This window comes from Salmo salar, chromosome ssa14, assembly GCF_905237065.1.
Source record: "Salmo salar chromosome ssa14, Ssal_v3.1, whole genome shotgun sequence".
NCBI classification, from domain to species: domain Eukaryota; kingdom Metazoa; phylum Chordata; class Actinopteri; order Salmoniformes; family Salmonidae; genus Salmo; species Salmo salar.
This window is the reverse complement of record NC_059455.1, coordinates 74,078,934-74,102,778: the sequence shown is the minus strand read 5'-3', so window position 1 is coordinate 74,102,778 and position 23,845 is coordinate 74,078,934. Positions and strand designations below refer to the sequence as shown.

The 23,845-nt window shown below is 41.7% G+C and overlaps 1 protein-coding gene across 17 annotated transcripts in view; it reads left to right on the top strand.

The window, feature by feature from the left end:
- The window catches only part of thrb (thyroid hormone receptor beta), a 130,220-nt gene extending 119,423 nt beyond the window's left edge, over positions 1-10,797 (top strand). For 16 of the 17 annotated variants that reach the window (XM_014142425.2, XM_014142421.2, XM_014142427.2 and 13 more), the window contains 2 exons: positions 357-615; positions 6,043-10,797. In XM_014142425.2, the coding sequence (XP_013997900.2) occupies positions 357-615; positions 6,043-6,284 (501 nt within the window). In that variant the 3' untranslated portion in view covers positions 6,285-10,797. 17 annotated transcript variants of the gene reach the window in all.
- Positions 10,798-23,845: the final 13,048 nt, after the last annotated feature.

The window sequence follows — 23,845 nt, the reverse complement described above, 5'->3', positions numbered from 1 at the left end:
CATTTCTACTTGTCTTTCATATAAAAAATATATAAAATACTTAGAAATGGTCTCAACATGTAAAGCTTTAAAAAATCTACATAATTAATAATATATTAAACTAAACTGAAATTATCCATGTTCAAAAAATTGCTAATAAATAAAAAATACCACGGGATGTACAGAGTTCAGTTTGTAATAATGCTAACACTAATATATGTATAATAATTAACATAATTTCTGGAGTTTTACCTCTCCTGCACATTCTCCTATTTTCCCTTTTAATTCTTAAAATCATATCAGTCATTCATCTTTTATGTGCAAATAAAAAAATCTATAACAATGTTTGCTCTCTGTGTTTGTCTCTCTCCTCCCAGCTGCCTTGTGAAGACCAGATTATCCTATTGAAAGGCTGCTGCATGGAGATCATGTCTTTACGGGCGGCCGTTCGCTATGACCCCGAGAGCGAGACGCTGACGCTTAACGGAGAGATGGCCGTGACCCGCGGCCAGCTGAAGAACGGAGGCCTGGGTGTGGTGTCGGACGCTATCTTTGATTTGGGCTTATCGCTGTCTTCGTTCCACCTGGACGACTCTGAGGTCGCTCTGCTACAGACCGTCATCCTCCTGTCCTCCGGTGAGAGGGAGGGAGACAATCTTGCCGGCACACACACACACACACTTTTTACTTCACCATACTTGAAAATAAAGGAGAGCCGCACACTCTAAGAGCTCAGATGTCCAACGTTTGGACAGACAAGCTGTCTTCATCAGGGTATGATCACAAACACTGCAGGGTGACTCGTTTATATAGTGTCAAAAGACACACACACACAGGTGTCTGTAATCATGGCCAAGTTTGGCCTAATATCATTGGTTAATTCTCAAATATAAAAATGGCATACAAAGGACATACAAAAGAACAAATGGATAGCATACGATCATAGATTCATTTTAGACTACATAAGCTTACAAACAATTACAATGGCAAAGTCACAATAATCACAAGAATGGCTTCAGATCAAAGTCTACGTTGGGACCGAAGGGAGCAAGGGTCTTTAAATTAAAGATCCAGGCAGCCTCTCGTTTTAACAATAAATTATCAAGGTCACCCCCTCTCCTCGGGAGGGGGACATGTTCGATGCCAATATAACGCAGAGACGAAATCGAGTGGTTTGCTTCCAAAAAGTGGGCCGCAACTGGGTAAGTCAAGTTTTTGCACCTAATGGTGCTACGATGCTCTGAGATACGTACTTTTAATTCACGCTTTGTTTTACCCACATCAGTTTTACCACAAGGACAAGTTATAAGATAAATAACTGCCTTAGTGGAGCACGTAATAACACCTTTGATTGGGATCTGTTTCCCTGTTTGGGGGTGTTTGAAGGATCTACATTTATAAGTGCCATTGCATTGAGCACAGCCATTACACTTGTAATTTCCATCCAATAGGGGCACAAATAGATGGTCAGGGATATCTTGGGGTGGTAAATCAGAGTGTACCAATTGGTCTCTGAGATTTCTGCCCCGCGAGAATACGACCAAGGGAAGGTCCGAAAACACATTACCGAGACTATCATCGGATTTTAGAATGTTTGTGAACGATTCTGTTAATTTGTTCAGAGCACTTTGAATAGCGGGTAGTTAGAATGCTTATTTTTGCGAGACTGACCTTGAAAAAGGTTCATGTCTCGTTTTGTTTTACATTTTAGTCATTTAGCAGACGCTCTTATCCAGAGCGACTTACAGTAGTGAATGCATACATTTCATTTCATAATTTTTTTTTTCTGTGCTGGCCCCCCGTGGGAATCGAACCCACAACCCTGGCGTTGCACACACCATGCTCTACCAACTGAGCTACAGGGAAGGTTTTGAATTTTCTCAATGGCAGTATTAATCTGATCATTTTTGTACCCCCTCTCCTTGAATTTGCTTTGCGTCTCAGCCATATTTCTGTCGAAATCTGATTGTTTTTTGCAAATTCTTTTGATTCGACAAAATTGGCTGTAGGGAAAACTATTTTTCAAGGGAAGTGGGTGACTACTGTCAGCCCTCAACAAACTGTTACGATCAGTAGGTTCCCTGTAAAGATCAGTGTATAGAACATTATTTTCACACAAGATCAGAAGATCAACAAAACTGATTTGACGTGTATCAGATTGCATAGTACTTCACCATACTACCAGACATCTGGCCCTTTGTTTTCTCTACACGCAGGTTTATGGGTTATATCACCACTGTGACAAATACTCCTAAAAGCGTTTTAAAGGGGTCATGGCCATTGAAACTGAGGGGCCACAGTCTTGCAACAGTTTTATCCACTTGTAAGCTGACAATATAGAAGATATAGCTTTTTTACAGATAGTTAATTTCAAAGATATCCTTTAAAAGGTGCCACTTTAAAACATTTGGTGAATTCAAAAAATTCCAAAAGAGTGTTCTTTATTAATATTCTATTTTGTATTGTTATTCATTTTTATTTGGTCACAACTGGACATTTTAATCTTGAACTAGTTGGCAAGATGACAAGTAGGTTACATTACAAGTAGATTCGGTAGGAAATAGGAATACATTGTGGGTGAGACAGTAAGAGAGCGGGTGGCCCCTGAGTTCAAACAGATAGAGAATTAGTCTAACAGCACGCCATATTAACCCCTTGTCACGTATGTAGAAAGAGGTTTTACATTAACGATATATCATGAAACGTACATTACACACGTGTAGATTTAGCGATATTATGTGCTTATAGATGTTTATACCATGGCATTGTTGAATACTTGTTTCTTATTGGCTTGAAGGGCATTCTAGAGCGTGCATTATTTCCCTATAATGCACAATATTTGCACTGTAGAATTCAATGGCACATTCTTACATGTTTGAGCTGCTTTTGAAAGCAAAAGTCGAATTGAAAACATTATTCATTACAAAACCCACTGATATTGCCAACTACTTTAATGATTGTTTCATTGGTAAGATTAGCCAACTTAAGCATGACATGCCAGCAACAAACGCTGACACTACACATCCAAGTATATCTGACCAAATTATGAAAGACGAGCATTGTACTTTTGAATTCCGTAAAGTGAGTGTGGAAAAGGTGAAACAATTATTGTTGTCTATCAACAATGAAAAGCCACCGGGTCTGACAACTTGGATGGAAAATTACTGAGGATAATAGAGGATGATATTGCCACTCCTATTTGTCATATATTCAATTTAAGCCTAATAGAGAGTGTGTGCCCTCAGGCCTGGAGGGAAACAAAAGTCATACCGCTACCCAAGAATAGTAAAGCCCCCTTTACTGGCTCAAATAGCTGATCAATCAGCCTGTTACCAACCCTTAGTATACGTCTGAAAAAAATTGTGTTTGATCAGATACAATGCTATTTTACAGTAAACAAATTGACAACAGTCTTTCAGCACGCTTATAGGGAAGGACATTCAACAAGCACAGCACTTACACAAATGAATGATGATTGACTGAGAAATTGATAATAGAAAGGCTGTTTTGTTAGATTTTATTGCGGCTTTTGACATTCTCGGTCAGTCTGCTGCTGGAAAAAACGTATGTGTTATGGCTTTACATCCCCTGTTATATTGTGGATAAAGAGTTACCTGTCTAACAGAACACAGAGGGTGTTCTTTAATGGAAGCCTCTCCAAGATAATCCGGGTAGAATCAGGAATTCCCCAGGTCAGCTGTCTAGGCCCCTTACTTTTTTCAATCTTTACTAACGACATGCCCACAGGCTTTGAGTAAAGCCAGTGTGTCTATGTATGCGGATGACTTAACACTATACATGTCAGCTACTACAGCAACTGAAATGACTGCAACACTTAACAAAGAGCTGCAGTTAGTTTCAGAGTGGGTGGAAAGGAATAAGTTAGTTCTAAATATTTCAAAAACTAAAATCATTGTATTTGGGACAAATCATTCACTGAACTCTAAACCTCAACTAAATATTGTAATGAATAATGTGGAAATTGAGCAAGTTGAGGTGACTAAACTGCTTGGAGTAACCCTGGATTGTAAACTGTCATGGTCAAAACATATCAGTAGCTAATATGGGGAGAAGTCTATCCATAATTAATCACGACTCTGCCTTTTTAACAACACTATCAACAAGGCAGGACCGACAGGCCCTAGTTTTGTTGCATCTGGACTATTGTTCAGTCGTGTGTTCAGGTGCCACAAAGAGGGACTTAGGAAAATTACAATTGGCTCAGAACAGGGCAGCACGGCTGGCCCTTAAATGTACACAGGAAGCTAACATGAATGATATGCATGTCAATCTGGAGGAGAGCTCAAAGTGGAGGAGAGAATGACTTCATCACTACTTGTTTTTGTAAGAAGTGTTGACAAGCTGAATGCACCGAGCTGTCTGTTTAAACTACTATCACACTCGGACACCCATGTCTACAAGACATGCCACCAGAGGTCTCTTCACAATCCCCAAGTCCAGAACAGACTATGGGAACCGCACATTGCTACATAGAGCCATGACTACATGGAACTCTATTCCACATCAGGTAACTGATGCAAGCACTAGCATCAGATTTTAAAAAACGGATAAAAATATACCTTACTTAACAGCGGGGACTGTGAAGAGACACACACAAAGTTACAAGTAATATTGTTGTATGGTGGTATTATACATTTGTATTGTAGATATGTAGTGGTATAATAATGTTATATGATGTACTGTTTTAAATGTTGTTTTATATGTAATGTAAGTGCCTTAATGTGTTTCCACCCCAGGAATAATAGCTGCTGCCTTTGCAACAGCTAAAGAGTTACAAATACAAATTGGCATTGTTGAATTCGATTCTCATAATGGCCAGCTAGGACTGAAGGTTTGGTTAGCTAAACTAGGAAGTCTGTTTGTTTGGTTACCACAATATATACTGTAGCTAGCTATCTAGTAAACTTGGTGGCTACTTCAGTGAATGTTGAACATATTTCTAGCAGCAAATGTGTTAAATTATAGCCATGGTATAAAAGGGATAACTCGGGACTCTATGCGTTCTCTTGAAAATAATGCAACTCCATGTCGTTCATTATTTTCCATAGAACGCATAGCCCCTCATTGATTATCCCTTACTTATTACTTCTGATATACACTTAACTTGTACACAATAAATATTGATATATTATATATATTTATTAATATACAATAAATGATTAGCAAAGAGCCTGTAGTTCCTGTGGCTTACCACATAAAACCAAGAGCCAACCTCCCGTGAGACCTGTAACAAAACAGTCGGTAAGCAATGAAACAGTCGGTTAAGTCAGTGTCAGCCATCCATGTTTGATTAACCACAATCAGTCACACGTCATTACTGCAATTAAACGGTCAGTAAAACCTTGGTAAGTGTATAAAACAGTCAGTAAAGCCCAAAGCCAGTAAGTCAGTGTGTGCCGGCCTGTTTTCATGTGTGATTAACCACAGTCAGTCACACGTCAATACTGCTGTTAACTTCCACCAGAGGTCTTTTTAAACCCATTAAGCTAATCTTTTACATAGCAATCATCAGGGATTACAGAGCCCACCCTAGGAAAGGAAACCATCTAATGATGAGACTACAATAGCCGTCCGGGGGTTTGACATTCAAAATCAATAGCTTTGTGCTGGGGCCACACATCTCCCTCCCTCCCTCCCTCCGTCTCTAAGACAATACCTTCTCTGTTTTGGAAGCCATCGATCCATCATATCCCCATGCACAGATTGTCTGCATTGACTTTTATTGTTGTGAAATCAATGGCATATGCGAGCCAATCTGCTATTTGTTCTAATAATTCTGTAGCATACTCAAAACTCAATACTTTTATAAATCGAATGTTCTGTAAATCTATCGCACATGTAACCCCTGGAGTGATTAAAACAAGCTAGCAACAGATTACAGGACATCCGATTAATACAAGTATTGAGTTTTAAAGGTATAGAGTCTCTATCTCCAATGAGATTGTGTTTGTACATTAGGGTTGGATTAGAATAGTCTTTTTCCATCTACGCGACAGTACTAACATACAGTACAGTATGAAAACTCTCTCCCTCCCTCCCCAGACCGTCCGGGGCTGACCAGCGTGGACCGTATTGAGCGCTGTCAGGAGGAGTTCCTTCTGGCCTTTGAACATTACATCAACTACCGCAAACACAAGGTGGCGCAATTCTGGCCCAAGCTGCTGATGAAGGTGACGGACCTGCGGATGATCGGGGCGTGCCACGCCTCCCGCTTCCTGCATATGAAGGTGGAGTGCCCCAATGAACTTTTCCCCCCACTCTTCCTAGAGGTCTTTGAGGACTGACGGAGGGACAGACGCGCGCGCGCGCACACACCCTGCCAAGGTGTGTGTGTTTGTGTGTGGTCAGGGTGTGTGTGGGCGCCTGTCGGGGGCTACGACAGTGGGCCTCAGAGTGGCTCTAGGCGTCTTGGGACACGTTGGAGCTCTCATTAGCACTACTGAGTCATTTCATTCCATAGCTTTGGTATAGCCTAGCTTCTCGGCCTAGTTTTTATGGATGGAACCATCCCTTACGATGCGGGTACATGTGAATAGCATTTTCTTTTGGTTTTTATTTTGTAAATGTTTCACCTCTCCTCAGTTACTTCTCTATAGGTTTTTTGTGTTATTGTACAGTCAGTCAGTCGGCTTCTTGGTGATTATGTCTAGTTGTTGTTGTCGACAGCGCTCGTTCAATCAGTCATATGAACCATGCAACTTGTTTCATTTTACTCCAGTTTATTATTGAGTTCTGACTCCACCAACCCTGAGAAGGTCAGTACTGTACAAGACAGTGACAGACAGCAGAAGCCAGTTAACCTGCATTATTCCCTTCCTTTTCGTATTCTCTTCCTACGAGACTTCCCCAGTCAGGGGATGTGTAGTAGCTTTCATATAGGTGTCCCTCTGGTGCTGGTGTTCTGTGAGACCTATATCTATACCTGCTCAATGCTGCCATTCTAATACACTCTTACTGTACTCACATCATTAACACCATAGAAATAGTAGAGCAGACATTCTCAGTCAAGTCATTGTTCTGTAATGGGATGGTTATTCTAATTCTATTTCTATGATTCAAACCACAAGCTCCCACCTTGAGTAAACCTAGGTACATTTCTAAACAATGGCAAGGCACAACACTAAACAACTCATCCACGTAGAAAGAGCTAGCTAAAAGAGGGCTTGTTTCTCCTCTTCTGTGTTAAACCTAAACGATCAGGACAGATATAAAAGCACACTTTGACACGAAGTCAAGAAAAAGATTAAAGCCGTTCAATAGCGCTCTTTTTTTCATGATGCCACTCATGCAGTGCCAAAAAATTCATCCAATCATTTTGGATTGTTTCCCGGAACCAGGATGCATGATATAACCTGATCTGATTGGCTATCAGTGACTTCTTCTAGAACCTAGAACATGCTTCCGGCTCTCATTCACATTCTAGAGTGTAGACTCGCATCATGAAACAGAGCGTTATAGAAACAGAGAGAATGTTCTTGTTGTCACCATGGCATGTAGTTCCTGAGCTGCAGATGGACAAATCAGACAGACAGACACTGTGAGCTGTGACGCAGGCAGAAATTCCTCCTGCTGTCTCACAAGATTCCATGGGAACTATTTAACTATGTTCAAGCGTCATATTATATTCTCAACATGTGAGTTACTGAAAGTGATCATGATGATGATCCTCTCATAAGGACTGGTTGTTGCTATGATACTTGCTAATTGGCTGATTCATGCCTGTATGAATGACATGTGGGTAGAGTCAGGGGGTCAAACCCTTTCTATGTTGACCACAGTCAGTGGAATTCTGAGTCAGAGGAGAGAATCGCTGCCACTAGGGGTGTATTGGTACACTATTTATACCGGAACCGTTCGGTATGGGGACCTCCGTTCGGTCCACACTGTGAACCCGAATGAATAGATAAAAAATATCTTAAAACAATAAACTACTAGGCCTATAGGCTATGCCTACGCTGCGTTGTATGCCTCTTGAGTAAATCTGAGCTGAAAAAAAAACATTTCAGGCTATTCCGTTAAAACAACTAGAGCCTATGCACACATTGTAGGCCAATTAAAATTAGAATGTTAATTGCCACATTTCAAACTGTCCTTTTGTGAGGCGCAGCCGGGAGCTAGTTCTGTACGATGGCGAGTGGTGTGGTCGATACACCAGGAGCATTCTCCATCATCTCCAGTTTGGGAACATTTTGGTCTCCCAGTAGATTACAATGGCGGTGGACAGAGAGAGTATATCGCCACTGCTCAACCAGAATAGCCTATGCAGCTGCCAACACCTCAAACATGTTGACACATTTACGCCAACATCACCCCAGTATTCTTACCATAGGAGCAAAACGGAAACGCAAAAAAACTAAACTATTTTGTCTCCCCTCTGCATTCAAGCAGCCCCCCGCAACTGATTCTGACCGGGCCAAAGAAATTCTAAGAGTGATAGGTATGTTTATAGCCACGACTATGCGCCCATTCTTGGTGGTTGAGAACAGCGGGTTTCAGCACCTCATGAAAGTGCTTGAGACACTACGAAATTTGCACTCTTGCACCCATTTCAGCAAACAGGTAGTACTCGCTCTATACAAGCAAGCTAAAGACAAAGTTGTCAATGAATTGGCCAATATACCCTGTGTTGCGCTTACTACAGATGGATGAACCTCCAGGGCAACAGATAGCTACTTAACAGTGACAGCCCATCACATTACCCGGAGTGGGAAATGAGAAGTATCGTGTGCCCACTTTGAGAGGCACACAAGTGCGCGTCTTTGTGTCTTTGTAAGAAAACATTATAGCAAAGGTCTCTCTATATACAATGTCTGAGCCATATTTACATATTGATTTCACACATTAATTGTACTTTTTAGTGTTGTTGTTGATGAGTAATCGTGTGTTTTTATTTAAAAAAAATACTGTGTTGGTATTCCTGTGTTGGTATTCATATGACTCATGATCATGTATGGAATCAGGAATACCAACACTTTGTATTTTCTTAAATAAACAAAAATGATCTACAGTAAATGTTAGCCTTTCATTTTCCCCACTGTACCGAAACCCAATGAAATCGTGACCCCAAAACCACAATACATACAGAACTGTGGGTTTGGTGAACCATTACACCCCTAGCTGCCACATTAATACAAAAAAATGATGATGCAACATCAGCAGGGTACAGAGAAAAACTTGATGATAAGAAGAAAAAAAAATCCTCTTTATTTTGGTTGTATATTTCTTTTTAAAAACGTTGTATGATATTGTGGTTTGTTTGCAACAGTTAAAAAAATGTATAAACTGCATAAAAATCCAACTATTATAAGCTTCACACTACTCCTCAAAGCAGCTTGTGTTTTCTCTGTAAAAGTGATGCCTTTCATAAAGCAATAGACTTCGCAGTGTTTAAATGACTAGGACCTCACAATTCACACAAACTGCACAGTTAACAATGCACAGACAATCACAGAGAGACAGACAGGTAATCAAACAGGAAGTGGCGCAGGGTCCAATTACTTCCTGGTTCACAAGTTGAATGGGGACACGGGCTAAGTCAATGGCCCTAGAATGAGTTGTGACAATCAGCATATTTGAGGCAATTCGTTTGAGACAGGCAACGGCGGCGCAGAATGGCTAGTCTTGATCACATAATGAGTAGTTATTTGGAATGCAAGGTGATTTGTAGTCGTCTGTAGTTGATCTCAAACATGCACACTGCCGAATGTCACCTTATTCCACAAGATACTTATTAAAGCGCCAGTGTGGTATTATCTCTCGTAAGAGTGGTCACTCTTAATAACTCAGTTACAAAACAATAACAAATGTTGCACCAATAGAAAAGAAGCTATTTTACAGTACTACAGAGGATAAAAGGATGTATATTTTCAGACTGCAGAATTTTTTACAGATATTGTATGCATTATGAACATTTTACTGTTTTATGTAAATAACGGGAAAAAACTCTCTCTCAATTTCATTGCAAAACCACAATGACATACTGTTCTAGATTTGCTTTAGATATAACTATGTGAACATCATGAACTAGTAAGATTCATAGACGGATTGAAGTGTTAGTTTCACCTTGACAAAATATCTGTTGGTTACTGTATGGAACTATATCAGTGGTGGCTGGTGGCACTTTAAATAAGGAGGACGGGCTCATAGTAATGGCTGTAATGAAATGAATAGTGGTCTCAAACACGTCAAACATCTGGTTTCCATGTGTTTGATACCATTCCATTCACGCCATTCATTATTATGAGCCGTCCTCTCGTCACCAGCCTCCTCTGAACTCAACATATACTATACTGCAAAGTTGGGCTGGACAATTTGAATAAAGACCAGCTCCATTTCTGAAAGCATCACCAACATCAGCCAAGCAAATCCACTCACTGTTAAAAGAATAACAAATGATTTACTTGTGTGTTTTCTTGTCTTATTGTTTTAGCAGACAAATACCAACAATTTGCTGTTCATGATGTAGTAAACGTTTATCAATGATATCCAGAATATTGGATGACAAGTCTTTGGAGAGAAAGAGAATGAGCTTGCAGTGTGTGGTGTTAGTGTAATTGATTGAGAATGAGTCTGTGGGTGTAGTGTTTTTGTACCAAATTGAAACGTGTTGCACACAACGTTGCCTATGGAGTTGAATCTGACCTGTTTTGGAAAGACAGTGCTTTGACTTGGGTACCCTGGAAGAAAAGACAAGTTGCACAAAAACTAGAATAATTATGAATTTGGATCCTCATGATTATGATGCTATTTGCACGTAATGTGAATTGGATCTTGAGAATAAAGATGGTTTTAAGAAAATGTCCTCTGAACAGTTTTTTTGTTTGTAAAATGTGTCTCACTCACACACACCACGGCGGCAGGTAGCCTAGCGGTTGATAGCATTGGGCAAGTAACCGAAAGGTCACTGGTTCAAATCCCCAAGTCAGCAAGGTGAAAATCTGCCGTTCTTCCCTTGAGCAAGACAGTTAACCCCCAACAACAAATGCTCCCCAGGAGCCGATGACATTGATTAAAGACACATTTCGGTTGAATGTATTCAGTCGTGCAACTGACTAGGTATCCCCCTTCCCAAAGGACAAATTGAAAATGTCGCTCACAGAAAAGGGAACAAACAAAAAGTCACTTCAACAACCAAAACAGAAAAAGTTTCAAAAGGTGCGTCCACTGAAAGTTGTCAAACAACTAAGGGGTTTCTAAAAGACACACACCATGAGTGCCCATTAAATTTACCCCAGAGAAAACAAACTAAAGGAGCAATATGGAGCAAGGGAAAACAAAACTCTGGCTTCCTGGCTAACTAACATGGGGTGTAGCTCTCCCAACATCTCCTCTCCAACTGATGCACTGAGCCAGCACAGGTGAAACACATCCTGACCAATGGGATGACTCGCCAGCACAGATTTAACACATACTGACCAATGAGGTGACTCCAATCAGTGCACGCCTCAGCTAACATGCTAACCAACTTCGAAATAGAGAAACCGAAACGCTTAACACAAACAATCTTTGGATTACATTTTCGAGTCAGATCTACTATATACTGATCATGATATTGCAGTGAAGATGGTGTTTAATGACAATTCAGTTCATGAGTCAATGTGATAATTGTGCAAACCCCCTGCCATCCATGAAAGGCTCAGAGCCCTAAAAGCCGCTCTCTTTTTTATTTTGTAATTTTACCCCCTTTTTCTCCACAATTTCATGATATCCAATTGGTAGTTAAGATCTTGTCTCATCGCTGCAACTCCCCAACGGGCTCGGCAGTGGTGAAGGTCGAGTCATGCGTCTTCCGAAACATAACCCACCAAGCCGCGCTGCTTCTTAACACTCGCTCGCTTAACCCGGAAGCAAGTGGCACCAATGTGTCGGAGGAAACACCGTTCAACTGACGACTGAAGTCGGTGCCCGGCCCGCCACAAGGAGTCTCGCTAGAGCGCAATTAGCCAAGGAAAGCCCCCCGGCCAAACCCTCCCCTAACCCGGATGATGCTGGGCCAATTGTGTGGGACTGCCGGCTGTGGCACAGCCTGGGATCGAACCCCAGTCTGTAGTGATGCCTCAACACTGCAATGCAGTGCCTTAGACTGCTGCACCACTAAAAGCCTCTCTCTTGAATGAAACTGAAGTGCTACAGGTGTGGTATCTTAATTTGATCCCTTTCTCACAGCAGAAGAATAATCCTGCAGCAACAGGAAATGTGAATTATTGTGTGGATTATAATTAATGGGCATTTTTGTAGGGGTTGATACATTTTTGTTGGGGCAAATCAAGTCTGGCATTTTAAAGTGGAAATTACAAACTTTAGAAGCCTTTTTAAACCTTATACACTATAAATGTGCATTTCCTGCACAACAGGGTGATCAAATTAAGATCCTACACTTGTACACATTGCCAAGGCCACAGGATATTTGTTTTTCAGACCTTTTTGCCCTTTTCAAACCAATCATTAATTCAATGCTTTGCCTCGGTCAGAATGAAACCTAAGGTAGATTCAGAGCAAGCTGACATGAGCTAGAGTACAGATTTGTTAGGGGTCATCGCTTTATTCATCTCAGCCATTTCACCCAGGTCATAACAGGCATAGACACGGTTAGTTGAAAGCAGATACTTAGAATGCAGTTTGTATGTGTGCGTGTGTGTGTGTGTGTGTGTGTGTGTGTGTGCGCACACGTGTGTTACCCTATTTGTGTTGTTTTGTAGAAAGTGGAAGGACTAAGGAAGGAAAGGGTGTGGTAGACACAGATCAGTTAAATTTCTCACTCAGAGAAGTGTTGTTTTTTCAAAAGCCGTAGAATGAGATCCTCAGTTATGCTCTAGTGGTGTTTCGTAGTGATGTTTTAGCTTGATGTCAAAAAGGTCAGAGGTCAATTTAATAGAAATAAAAAACAGAAATATAAAATTTACATAAGTATTCAGACCCTTTACTCAGTACTTTGTTGAAGCACCTTTGCCAGCGATTACAGCCTCGTGTCTTCTTGGGTATGACACTACAAGCTCGGCACACCTGTATTAGCGGAATTTCTCCCATTCTTCTTTGCAGATCCTCCCAAGCTCTGTCAGGCTGGATGGCGAGCATCACTGCACAGCTATTTTCAGGTCTCTACAGAAATGTTTGATCGGGTTCACGTCCGGGCTCTGGCTGGGCCACTCAAGGACATTCAGAGACTTGTTCCGAAGCCACTCCTGCTTTATCTTGGCTGTGTGCTTAGGGTCGTTGTCCTGTTAGACCCAGTCTGAGGTCCTGAGCACTCTGGAGCAGGTTTTCATCAAGGATCTCTCTGTACTTTGCTCCGTTCATCTTTCCCTCGATCCTGACACTTGGCATTCAGGCCAAAGAGTTCAATTTTGGTTTCATCAGACCAAAGAATCTTGTTTCTCATGGTCTGAGAGTCCTTTAGGTGCCATTTGGCAAACTCCAAGCGGGCTGTCATGTGGCTTTTACTGAGGAGTGGCTTACGTCTCGCCACTCTACCATAAAGGCCTGATTGGTGGAGGTGATGTAGAGATGGTTGTCCTTCTGAAAGGTTCTCCTATCTCCACAGAGGAGCTTTGTCAGAGAGACTATCGGGTTCTTGGCCACCTCCCTGACCAAGGCCTTTCTCCCCCGATTGCTCAGTTTGGCCGGGCGGCCAGCTCTAGGAAGAGTTTTGATGGTTCCAAACTTCTTCCATTTAATAATAATGGAGGCCACTGTGTTCTTGGGGACCTTCAATGCTGCAAAAATATTTTGGTATCCTTCCCCAGATCTGTGCCTTGACACAATCCTGTCTCGGAGCTCTACGAACAATTCCTTCGACCTCATGGCTTGGTTTTGCTCTGACATGCACTGTCAATAAAGCTACATTTTGTTCAGTGGTTCATTTTCTAGAAAGAGACAGACACAGACAGCTACAGGATCAAAGATTCACCTTGTATCTGCTGTGTCTGTAAAAAAAATAAAAAGTATGTCGGTTGGTTATAAGTGTAACACTGCTCTCTGCTGGTGGAAGGTTGTACCAGGCCGAGGGATGATGGCGTCATTCTAGCGGGGTTGCATTAAATTACAGTTTTTCTCAATTGCTAAAACACAATTTCTGAAACCTTGCTCCATTTCCTGAAAACATTAAACACAAAACCTCATCTTCAAGCGCTATTTACATAACCTCTGACTCCTCCCGCAAAATGAAACATTTGCCTCAAAACAGTTTTACCTGTGTTCAAAATCAAACACTGCTCTCAAATCATAAATAAAGTGATCAAAATGATATACACTCTCAAGCAGTCAGTAAACAATACACGGAAAAATAGAAAACACATTGTTCAAAACATACAATTCTCAGAAAGAAGTACATTTTTAATCTAAAAAAATATTCATATTTTTCCGTCACTGTCCTTTGATGAACGAAAACATGTTCTATCATAGTAGCTCAAAATTTATCAGAAATGATTACTCTGCTTTGCTCTTTGCAATTTTGTTTTTTGTTCTTCCTCCTACTTGTCCTTTGTCTCTGTGATACTGTAATTCTTGTTCTTTGTTGATATGAACCTGCAACCAGTCAAAATCTATTGACCAGTCAGTACTGTTAATAAATGGAAAGCACAATGTTCAGGGCCATACAATTTGTCTATTGTACAGTATACAGCCTACAATGCACTGTACTACAGTATACAATACTAAAAGGGACAAAAATCAAAGGAGTAAACGTGATCAATGTGCTTCTTCTTGTCTTTGGGCTGGGTCAGGCCAGAGCACTTCGTCGACATCGCAAGCAATATTGTCCCTCCTGAGGCAACGGGGGAAGAAGCCTCTTGTGTGCCGTATCCAGCCCTGACATGATTCCTCACCTATATCACCACAGGCTAAATCCATGGCTTGCAGCAGATTTACTCTGGTGTAAGGTTGTCTATCATACACTTTCCATCTCCAAGAGGAGAAAAACTCCTCAATCGGATTCAGGAAAGGCGAGTATGGAGGGAGGTACAAGTTCATAAACTGCCCATTGATGTTAAACCATTCCCTTACCTGAGCAGCTCGGTGGAAACTGACATTGTCCCACACTATCACGTAGGTGGGAATGGGATTCTCATTTAGCTCTTGACCCTGCTGCTCTTGAACCTGTTGCTCAAATAAAATATCTCTTAGATTGGCAATAAAGCCTAGAAGTTGCTGGGTGTTATGTGTAACATGGTGATGTAGAACACTATGGTTTCTGATAGCAGCACAGATTGTGACATTGCCACCTCGTTGACCAGGGACTTCAACAATGGCCCGCTGTCCAATCATGTTTCGGCCTCTCCTTCTCCTCTTTGTTAGATTGAAGCCTGCTTCATCGACAAAGATGAACTCATGGGGTCTTCCAAGGGTTCCACGTCAAATATTGTGTGTGTAGAAATTCAATATACTGTATGTAGGATTTTGTAAGTCGTACAGAGACAGTGCTATACTGTAGAGTACAATTAGGCCTACTGTATGCACTTCTGATTCACATACATTGTATGTACTGAAGAGTAATGTCATTCACATAGTATGTGTTAGTACTGTAGACAATCTGGATTACAGTAAATGTTTCTGAATGTACACTTACTTGCACATACTGAGCTCGCAGTTCTTTCACCCTTGGTGAGTTGCGCTCAAAAGGTACTCTGTATACTTGTTTCATTCGCAACCTGTTACGATGGAGGACAAGGTCAATTGTGGAAATGCTCACACTGTCGATTCCCTAGAAGTGTGTGTTGTCTTGTATCACTCGTTCCTGGATTTCTCTGAGTCGTATTGCATTATCTTGAAGGACCATGCCAACTATAACGGTCTCTTGCTCCCGAGTGAATATAGCTGTCCTTCCACCTGCATGTGGCAGCCTTGCAATTCTACAAAAAGTAGTTGTGCAGTTACAAAACATATTCATGCAGTACAATACATACAGTGATTAACTTTACAAATGTCTATTGAAACAGCTGCATATAATGTAGTACAGTAAATTACAAAAATACAGTAGTATACTGTACCTGTTCTCTTCTCTGAATGTCCTTACTATGGTGGACACAGAAAATCGGCTCAAATTGGGTTGCACTCTAAGTCCTGCTTCCCTCATTGTCAGTCCATGGACAAGAACATGGTCTATAACTGTTGCTCGAATTTCATCAGATATTTCCACTCTTTGTCTTCCGCTTCCTCTTCGTCCTCCTCTTCCTCTTTCTTGCCCTCCTCCTCTTCCTCCTCGTCACCCACCTCGCATACGCACTCGTCCTCGTCCTCTCACATTGTTTCTTCTATCCATTCTCAGACTTTCTCCTTCCCACCTTCAACAACCTGTTTGCTCTCTGAACTGGCTTATATTGGTTGTGTCGCATCATTTGAAACAGGTTAAATCAATTTTGAGTGGTTGTGTTCAATCAATGACATGTGTTCTCTATTTGTATTTGATTGTTGCCACTTGTGTTTACCAGTATGGATGACATGTGCATTAGAGTGCAGAATGTTTTTTGAGAATGAGAACGTGTTTAGAGTTTTGCTGAAAAGTCTAAGTGAGATCTGCAAATTGTGTTTTACCATGTGAAAAAGTTTTAAGGTATTGACAACAGACTGCATAATTAGCTAAATGAGTCCAGGCAACTGAGAACTTTGTTCAACCAATGGGTTTTAGTGTTTTAGCAATTGAGAAAAACTGTATTAATTACGTTCAATTCAATAATTTGATTTTGTACTTGAACTAACTCTGCTAGTAAATTAAGTGTAAGAATTGCTATCAAGAGATAAGTGCAATAAAAAGTCTGATTCCTTTTTATAGCTATAACCAGTATTCCATCCAACATTGAAAGTAAAGTAGACGACATGTCATGGCAGGCCTGATGGAAACTTTCCAAATGTCAACAAAATACGCTACACAATGTGGGATCTTTTTGTGTCAGTAAAATGTAGTATGTGAGAAATGGCGGTGAAAATGCTTATATGAAAGTAAACTTGGAGTCAGTCACGCAATGATATGTTGTGTGGTCCTCCCACTACGACTCAGGAAAGCATGCAGTTTATTAGACTACAGATGATATGTTGTGTGGTCCTCCCACTACGACTCAGTAAAGCATGCAGTTTATTAGACTACAGATGATATGTTGTGTGGTCCTCCCACTACGACTCAGGAAAGCATGCAGTTTATTAGACTACAGATGATATGTTGTGTGGTCCTCCCACTACGACTCAGGAAAGCATGCAGTTTATTAGACTACAGATGATATGTTGTGTGGTCCTCCCACTACGACTCAGGATAGCATGCAGTTTATTAGGCTACAGATGATATGTTGTGTGGTCCTCCCACTACGACTCAGGAAAGCATGCAGTTTATTAGACTACAGATGATATGTTGTGTGGTCCTCCCACTACGACTCAGGAAAGCATGCAGTTTATTAGGCTACAGATGATATGTTGTGTGGTCCTCCCACTACGACTCAGGAAAGCATGCAGTTTATTAGGCTACAGATGATATGTTGTGTGGTCCTCCCACTACGACTCAGGAAAGCATGCAGTTTATTAGACTACAGATGATATGTTGTGTGGTCCTCCCACTACGACTCAGGAAAGCATGCAGTTTATTAGACTACAGATGATATGTTGTGTGGTCCTCCCACTACGACTCAGGAAAGCATGCAGTTTATTAGACTACAGATGATATGTTGTGTGGTCCTCCCACTACGACTCGTGAAAGCATGCAGTTTATTTGGCTACAGATGATATGTTGTGTGGTCCTCCCACTACGACTCAGGTAAGCATACAGTTTATTAGGTTACAGATGATATGTTGTGTGGTCCTCCCACTACGACTCAGGAAAGCATGCAGTTTATTAGGCTACAGATGATATGTTGTGTGGTCCTCCCACTACGACTCAGGAAAGCATGCAGTTTTAGACTACAGATGATATGTTGTGTGGTCCTCCCACTACGACTCAGGAAAGCATGCAGTTTATTAGACTACAGATGATATGTTGTGTGGTCCTCCCACTACCACTCAGGTAAGCATACAGTTTATTAGGTTACAGATGATATGTTGTGTGGTCCTCCCACTACGACTCAGGAAAGCATGCAGTTTATTAGGCTACAGATGATATGTTGTGTGGTCCTCCCACTACGACTCAGGAAAGCGTGCAGTTTATTAGGCTACAGATGATATGTTGTGTGGTCCTCCCACTACGACTCGTGAAAGCATGCAGTTTATTAGGCTACAGATGATATGTTGTGTGGTCCTCCCACTACGACTCAGGAAAGCATGCAGTTTTAGACTACAGATGATATGATGTGTGGTCCTCCCACTACGACTCAGGAAAGCATGCAGTTTATTAGACTACAAATGATATGTTGTGTGGTCCTCCCACTACGACTCGTGAAAGCATGCAGTTTATTAGGCTACAGATGATATGTTGTGTGGTCCTCCCACTACGACTCAGGAAAGCATGCAGTTTTAGACTACAGATGATATGTTGTGTGGTCCTCCCACTACGACTCAGGAAAGCATGCAGTTTATTAGACTACAGATGATATGTTGTGTGGTCCTCCCACTACGACTCAGGAAAGCATGCAGTTTATTAGGCTACAGATGATATGTTGTGTGGTCCTCCCACTACGACTCAGGAAAGCATGCAGTTCATTAGACTACAGATGATATGGTGTGTGGTCCTCCCACTACGACTCAGGAAAGCATGCAGTTTATTAGACTACAGATGATATGTTGTGTGATCCTCCCACTACGACTCAGGAAAGCATGCAGTTTATTAGACTACAGATAATATGTTGTGTGGTCCTCCCACTACGACTCAGGAAAGCATGCAGTTCATTTGGCTACAGATGATATGGTGTGTGGTCCTCCCACTACGACTCAGGAAAGCATGCAGTTTAATAGACTACAGATGATATGTTGTGTGGTCCTCCCTCTACGACTCAGGAAAGCATGCAGTTTTAGACTACAGATGATATGTTGTGTGGTCCTCCCACTACGACTCAGGAAAGCATGCAGTTCATTTGGCTACAGATGATATGGTGTGTGGTCCTCCCACTACGACTCAGGAAAGCATGGAGTTTATTAGGCTACAGATTAAATAATGTATTATGAACTTCACAGGATGATGAGCTTGATGCTCCTTTCCAATAAATAGCGTTTTATTCTGGTGTTATGATGATCGATGCCTGGCTGCCATTTAACAAATAAAAATAATCTTGCTCTTTTGTCCATATTAATCTCATCCACTATACCCGCACTATATCTAAGAGCTGTTGGCTAGAGCGCATGTGCCAGTACCAGATTGGGCACATTCGTTATATAACACAATTTTTGGAGTGAAAAAAAAAGTTATTTTTTGTGCACTATGCCCCGAATTCCGATCCGGAGTTAAACGTTCAGGGTGGAGATCTAAGAAATTAAGGTGTGGCAGAGGTTTCATTTTCTGACCTTGATTTAATTCCCTCATAATTCAACCACCATTATGCGGACAAAACCATGAATTAGGTCTAGCGATCCTGCCGGTTGCAAGTGGGAAAAGCATCTTTTCCCCATAGAAATAACAGAATTCTCCGTGCACTGTAATTTATAAATGGATAAGAGCTATTGATAAGGCCGAGGTAAATTACTAATCAGTTTATACACTATGCCCTCTGACGAACCATCAAACAGGCAAAGTGGAAATACAGGACTAAGATTGAATCCTACTACACCGGCTCTGATGCTCGTCGAATGTGGCGGGGCTTAAAAAATATACAAAAGGAAACCCAGCCGCGATCTGCCCAGTAATGCGAGCCTACCAGACGAGGTAAATGCCTTTTATGCTCCCTTCGAGGCAAGCAACACTGAAGCATGCATGAGAGCACCAGCTGTTAAGGACGACTGCGTGATCACGCTCTCCGTTGCCTATGTGAGCAAAACCTTTAACCTGTTAGGCCTAGGGGGCAGTATTGACACGGCCGGATAAAAAACTTACCCGATTTAATCTGGTTACTACTCCTGCCCAGTAACTAGAATATGCATATAATTATTGGCTTTGGATAGAAAACACCCTAAAGTTTCTAAAACTGTTTGAATGGTGTCTGTGAGTATAACAGAACTCATATGGCAGGCAAAAACCTGAAGATTCCAAACAGGAAGCGCCCTCTCTGACAAGTTGTTGTTCATCTTGGCTCTTTTTATTGAAGACTGAGGATCTTTGCCGTAACGTGACACTTCCTACGGCTCCCATAGGCTCTCAGAACCTGGGGAAAAAGCTGAATGATATCGAGGCAGCCTCTGGCTGAAACACATTATCGCGTTTGGATAGTGGCTGGTCAGAGTACTCTGAGACTCACGCTCGTGCACGAGGGCACGAGATGTATTTATTTTCTCTCTCTTTGTACGTATACAGGCTTTCCCGGTCGGAATATTATCGCTTTTTTACGAGAAAAATGGCATAAAAATTGATTTTAAACAGCGGTTGACATGCTTCGAAGTACGGTAATGGAATATTTAGAATTTTTTTGTCATGAAATGCGCCATGCTCGTCACCCTTATTTACCCTTTCGGATAGTGTCTTGAACGCACGAACAAAACGCCGCTATTTGGATATAACAATGGATTATTTGTGACCAAACCAACATTTGTTATTGAAGTAGAAGTCCTGGGAGTGCATTCTGACAAAGAACAACAAAAGTAATAACATTTTTCTTATAGTAAATCTGACTTTGGTGAGTGCTAAACTTGCTGGGTGTCTAAATAGCTAGCCCTGTGATGCCGGGCTATCTACTGAGAATATTGCAAAATGTGCTTTCACCGAAAAGGTTGACAACTCCCTTGTGTCCTCCTCCCAGAGTGCTAAGAACCTTGGCGTGATCCTGGACAACACCCTGTCGTTCTCCACTAACATCAAGGCGGTGACCCGATCCTGTAGGTTCATGCTCTACAACATTCGCAGAGTACGACCCTGCCTCACACAGGAAGCGGCGCAGGTCCTAATCCAGGCAATTGTCATCTCCCGTCTGGATTACTGCAACTCGCTGTTGGCTGGGCTCCCTGCCTGTGCCATTAAACCCCTACAACTCATCCAGAACGCCGCAGCCCGTCTGGTGTTCAACCTTCCCAAGTTCTCTCACGTCACCCCGCTCCTCCGCTCTCTCCACTGGCTTCCAGTTGAAGCTCGCATCCGCTACAAGACCATGGTGATTGCCTACGGAGCTGTGAAGGGAACGGCACCTCCATACCTTCAGGCTCTGATCAGGCCCTACACCCAAACAAGGGCACTGCGTTCATCCACCTCTGGCCTGCTGGCCCCCCTACATCTGAGGAAGCACAGTTCCCGCTCAGCCCAGTCAAAACTGTTCGCTGCTCTGGCACCCCAATGGTGGAACAAGCTCCCTCACGACGCCAGGACAGCGGAGTCAATCACCACCTTCCGGAGACACCTGAAACCCCACCTCTTTAAGGAATACCTAGGATAGGATAAAGTAATCCTTCTAACCCCCCCCTAAAAGATTTAGATGCACTATTGTAAAGTGGTTGTTCCACTGGATATCATAAGGTGAATGCACCAATTTGTAAGTCGCTCTGGATAAGAGCGTCTGCTAAATGACTTAAATGTAATGTTAAATGTTAAAATCGGACATATCGAGTGCATAGAGGAGTTCTGTATCTATAATTCTTAAAATAATTGTTATGTTTTTTGTGAACGTTTATCGTGAGTAATTTAGTAAATTCACCGGCAGTGTTCGGTGGGAATGCTAGTCACATGCTAATGTACAAAGCTGGTTTTTGATATAAATATGAACTTGATTGAACAAAACATGCATGTATTGTATAATATAATGTCCTAGGATTGTCATCTGATGAAGATCATCAAAGGTTAGTGCTGCATTTAGCTGTGGTTTGGGTTTATGTGACATTATATACTAGCTTGAAAAATGGGTGTCTGATTATTTCTGGCTGGGTACTCTGCTGACATAATCTAATGTTTTGCTTTCGTTGTAAAGCCTTTTTGAAATCGGACAATGTGGTTAGATTACTGAGAGTCTTGTCTTTAAAATGGTGTAAAATAGTCATATTTTTGAGAAATTGAAGTAATAGCATTTCTAAGGTATTTGAATAACGCGCCACGGGATTACACTGGCTGTTGAGTAGCCCATAGAAGTTAAACAGGTCAACATTCACAAGGCCGCGGGACCAGATGGATTACCAGGATGTGTAGTCAGAGCTTGCACGGACCAACTCCAATTTCCATAATGCCCCAACAGATTCACAGATGACGCAATCGCACTCCACACTGCCCTTTCCCACCTGGACAAAAGGAAGACCTTTGTGAGAATGCTGTTCAGCTCAGTGTTCAATACCATAGTGCCCACAAAGCTCATTAATAAGCTAAGGACCCTGGGACTAAACACCTCCCTCTGCAACTGGACCCTGGATTTCCTGACGTGGGACTAAACACCTCCCTCTGCAACTGGACCCTGGACTTCCTGACGGGCCTCCCCAAGGTGGTAAGGGTAAAGTCAACACATCTGTTATGCTGATCCTCAACACTGGGTTCTCTCAGGGGTGCGTGCTTAGTCCCCTCCTGTACTCCCTGTTCACCCATGACTGCTGGCTACCCGGACTATTTGCATTGTGTGCCCCCCCCCCCCAAAACCCTCTTTTTACGCTGCTGCTACTCTCTGCTTATCATATATGCATAGTCACTTTAACTACACATTCATGTACATACTACCTCAATTGGGCCAACCAACCAGTGATCCCGCACATTGGCTAACCGGGATATCTGCATTGTATCCCGCCAACCCCTCTTTCACACTACTGCTATTCTCTGTTCATCATAAATCAGTCACTTTAACCATATCTACATGTACATACTACCTCAATCAGCCTGACTAACCGGTGTCTTTATGTAGCCTCGCTACTTTTATAGCCTCGCTACTGTATATAGCCTGTCTTTATACTGTTGTTTTATTTCTTTACTTACCTATTGTTCACCTAACACCTTTTTTGCACTATTGGTTAGAGCCTGTAAGTAAGCATTTCACTGTAAGGTCTACACCTGTTGTATTCGGCGCATGTGACAAATAAACTTTGATTTGATTTGACTCCAACACCATCATTAAGTTTGCTGATGACAGAACGCGTCTCCTTCCTGAGCGGTATGACGGCTGCGTGGTCCTATGGTGTTTATACTTGCGTACTATTGTTTGTACAGATGAACATGGTACCTTCAGGCGTTTGAAAATTGCTCCCAAGGATGAACCAGACTTGTGGACGTCTACAATTTGTTTCTGAGGTCTTGGCTGATTTCTTTTGATTTTCCCATGATGTCAAGCAAAGAGGCACTGAGTTTGAAAGTAGGCCTTGAAATACTTCCACGGGTACACCTCCAATTGACTCAAATGATGTTAATTAGCCTATCGGAAGCTTCTAAAGCCATGACATCATTTTCTGGAATTTTCTAAGCTGTTTAAAGGCACAGTCAACTTAGTGTATGTAAACTTCTGACCCACTGGAATTGTGATATAATTCAATGTAAGTGAAATAATCTGTCTGCAAACAATTGTTGGAAAAATGAGTTGTGTCATGCACGAAGTAGATGTTCTAACCGACTTGCCAAAACTAGAAATTTGGAGTGGTTGAAAAACGAGTTTTAATGACTCCAACATAAGTGTATGTAAAGTTCCGACTTCAACTGTAAACAGGCTACAGTATCTTCATGTTTCCAGTAATGTCTTTCTCTCACTGCTGATTGTGGCCAAACCCCAAACTATTTTTCAATGAAATAATGGTTGAGTGTGTGTCCTGAATAGGAATCAAGCTCTTCAAGTGAAAGTCAATGGAACTGGATCTGTGAAGGTCTTTGATTTCTAAATAGCAGTGAGATTTAACCTGA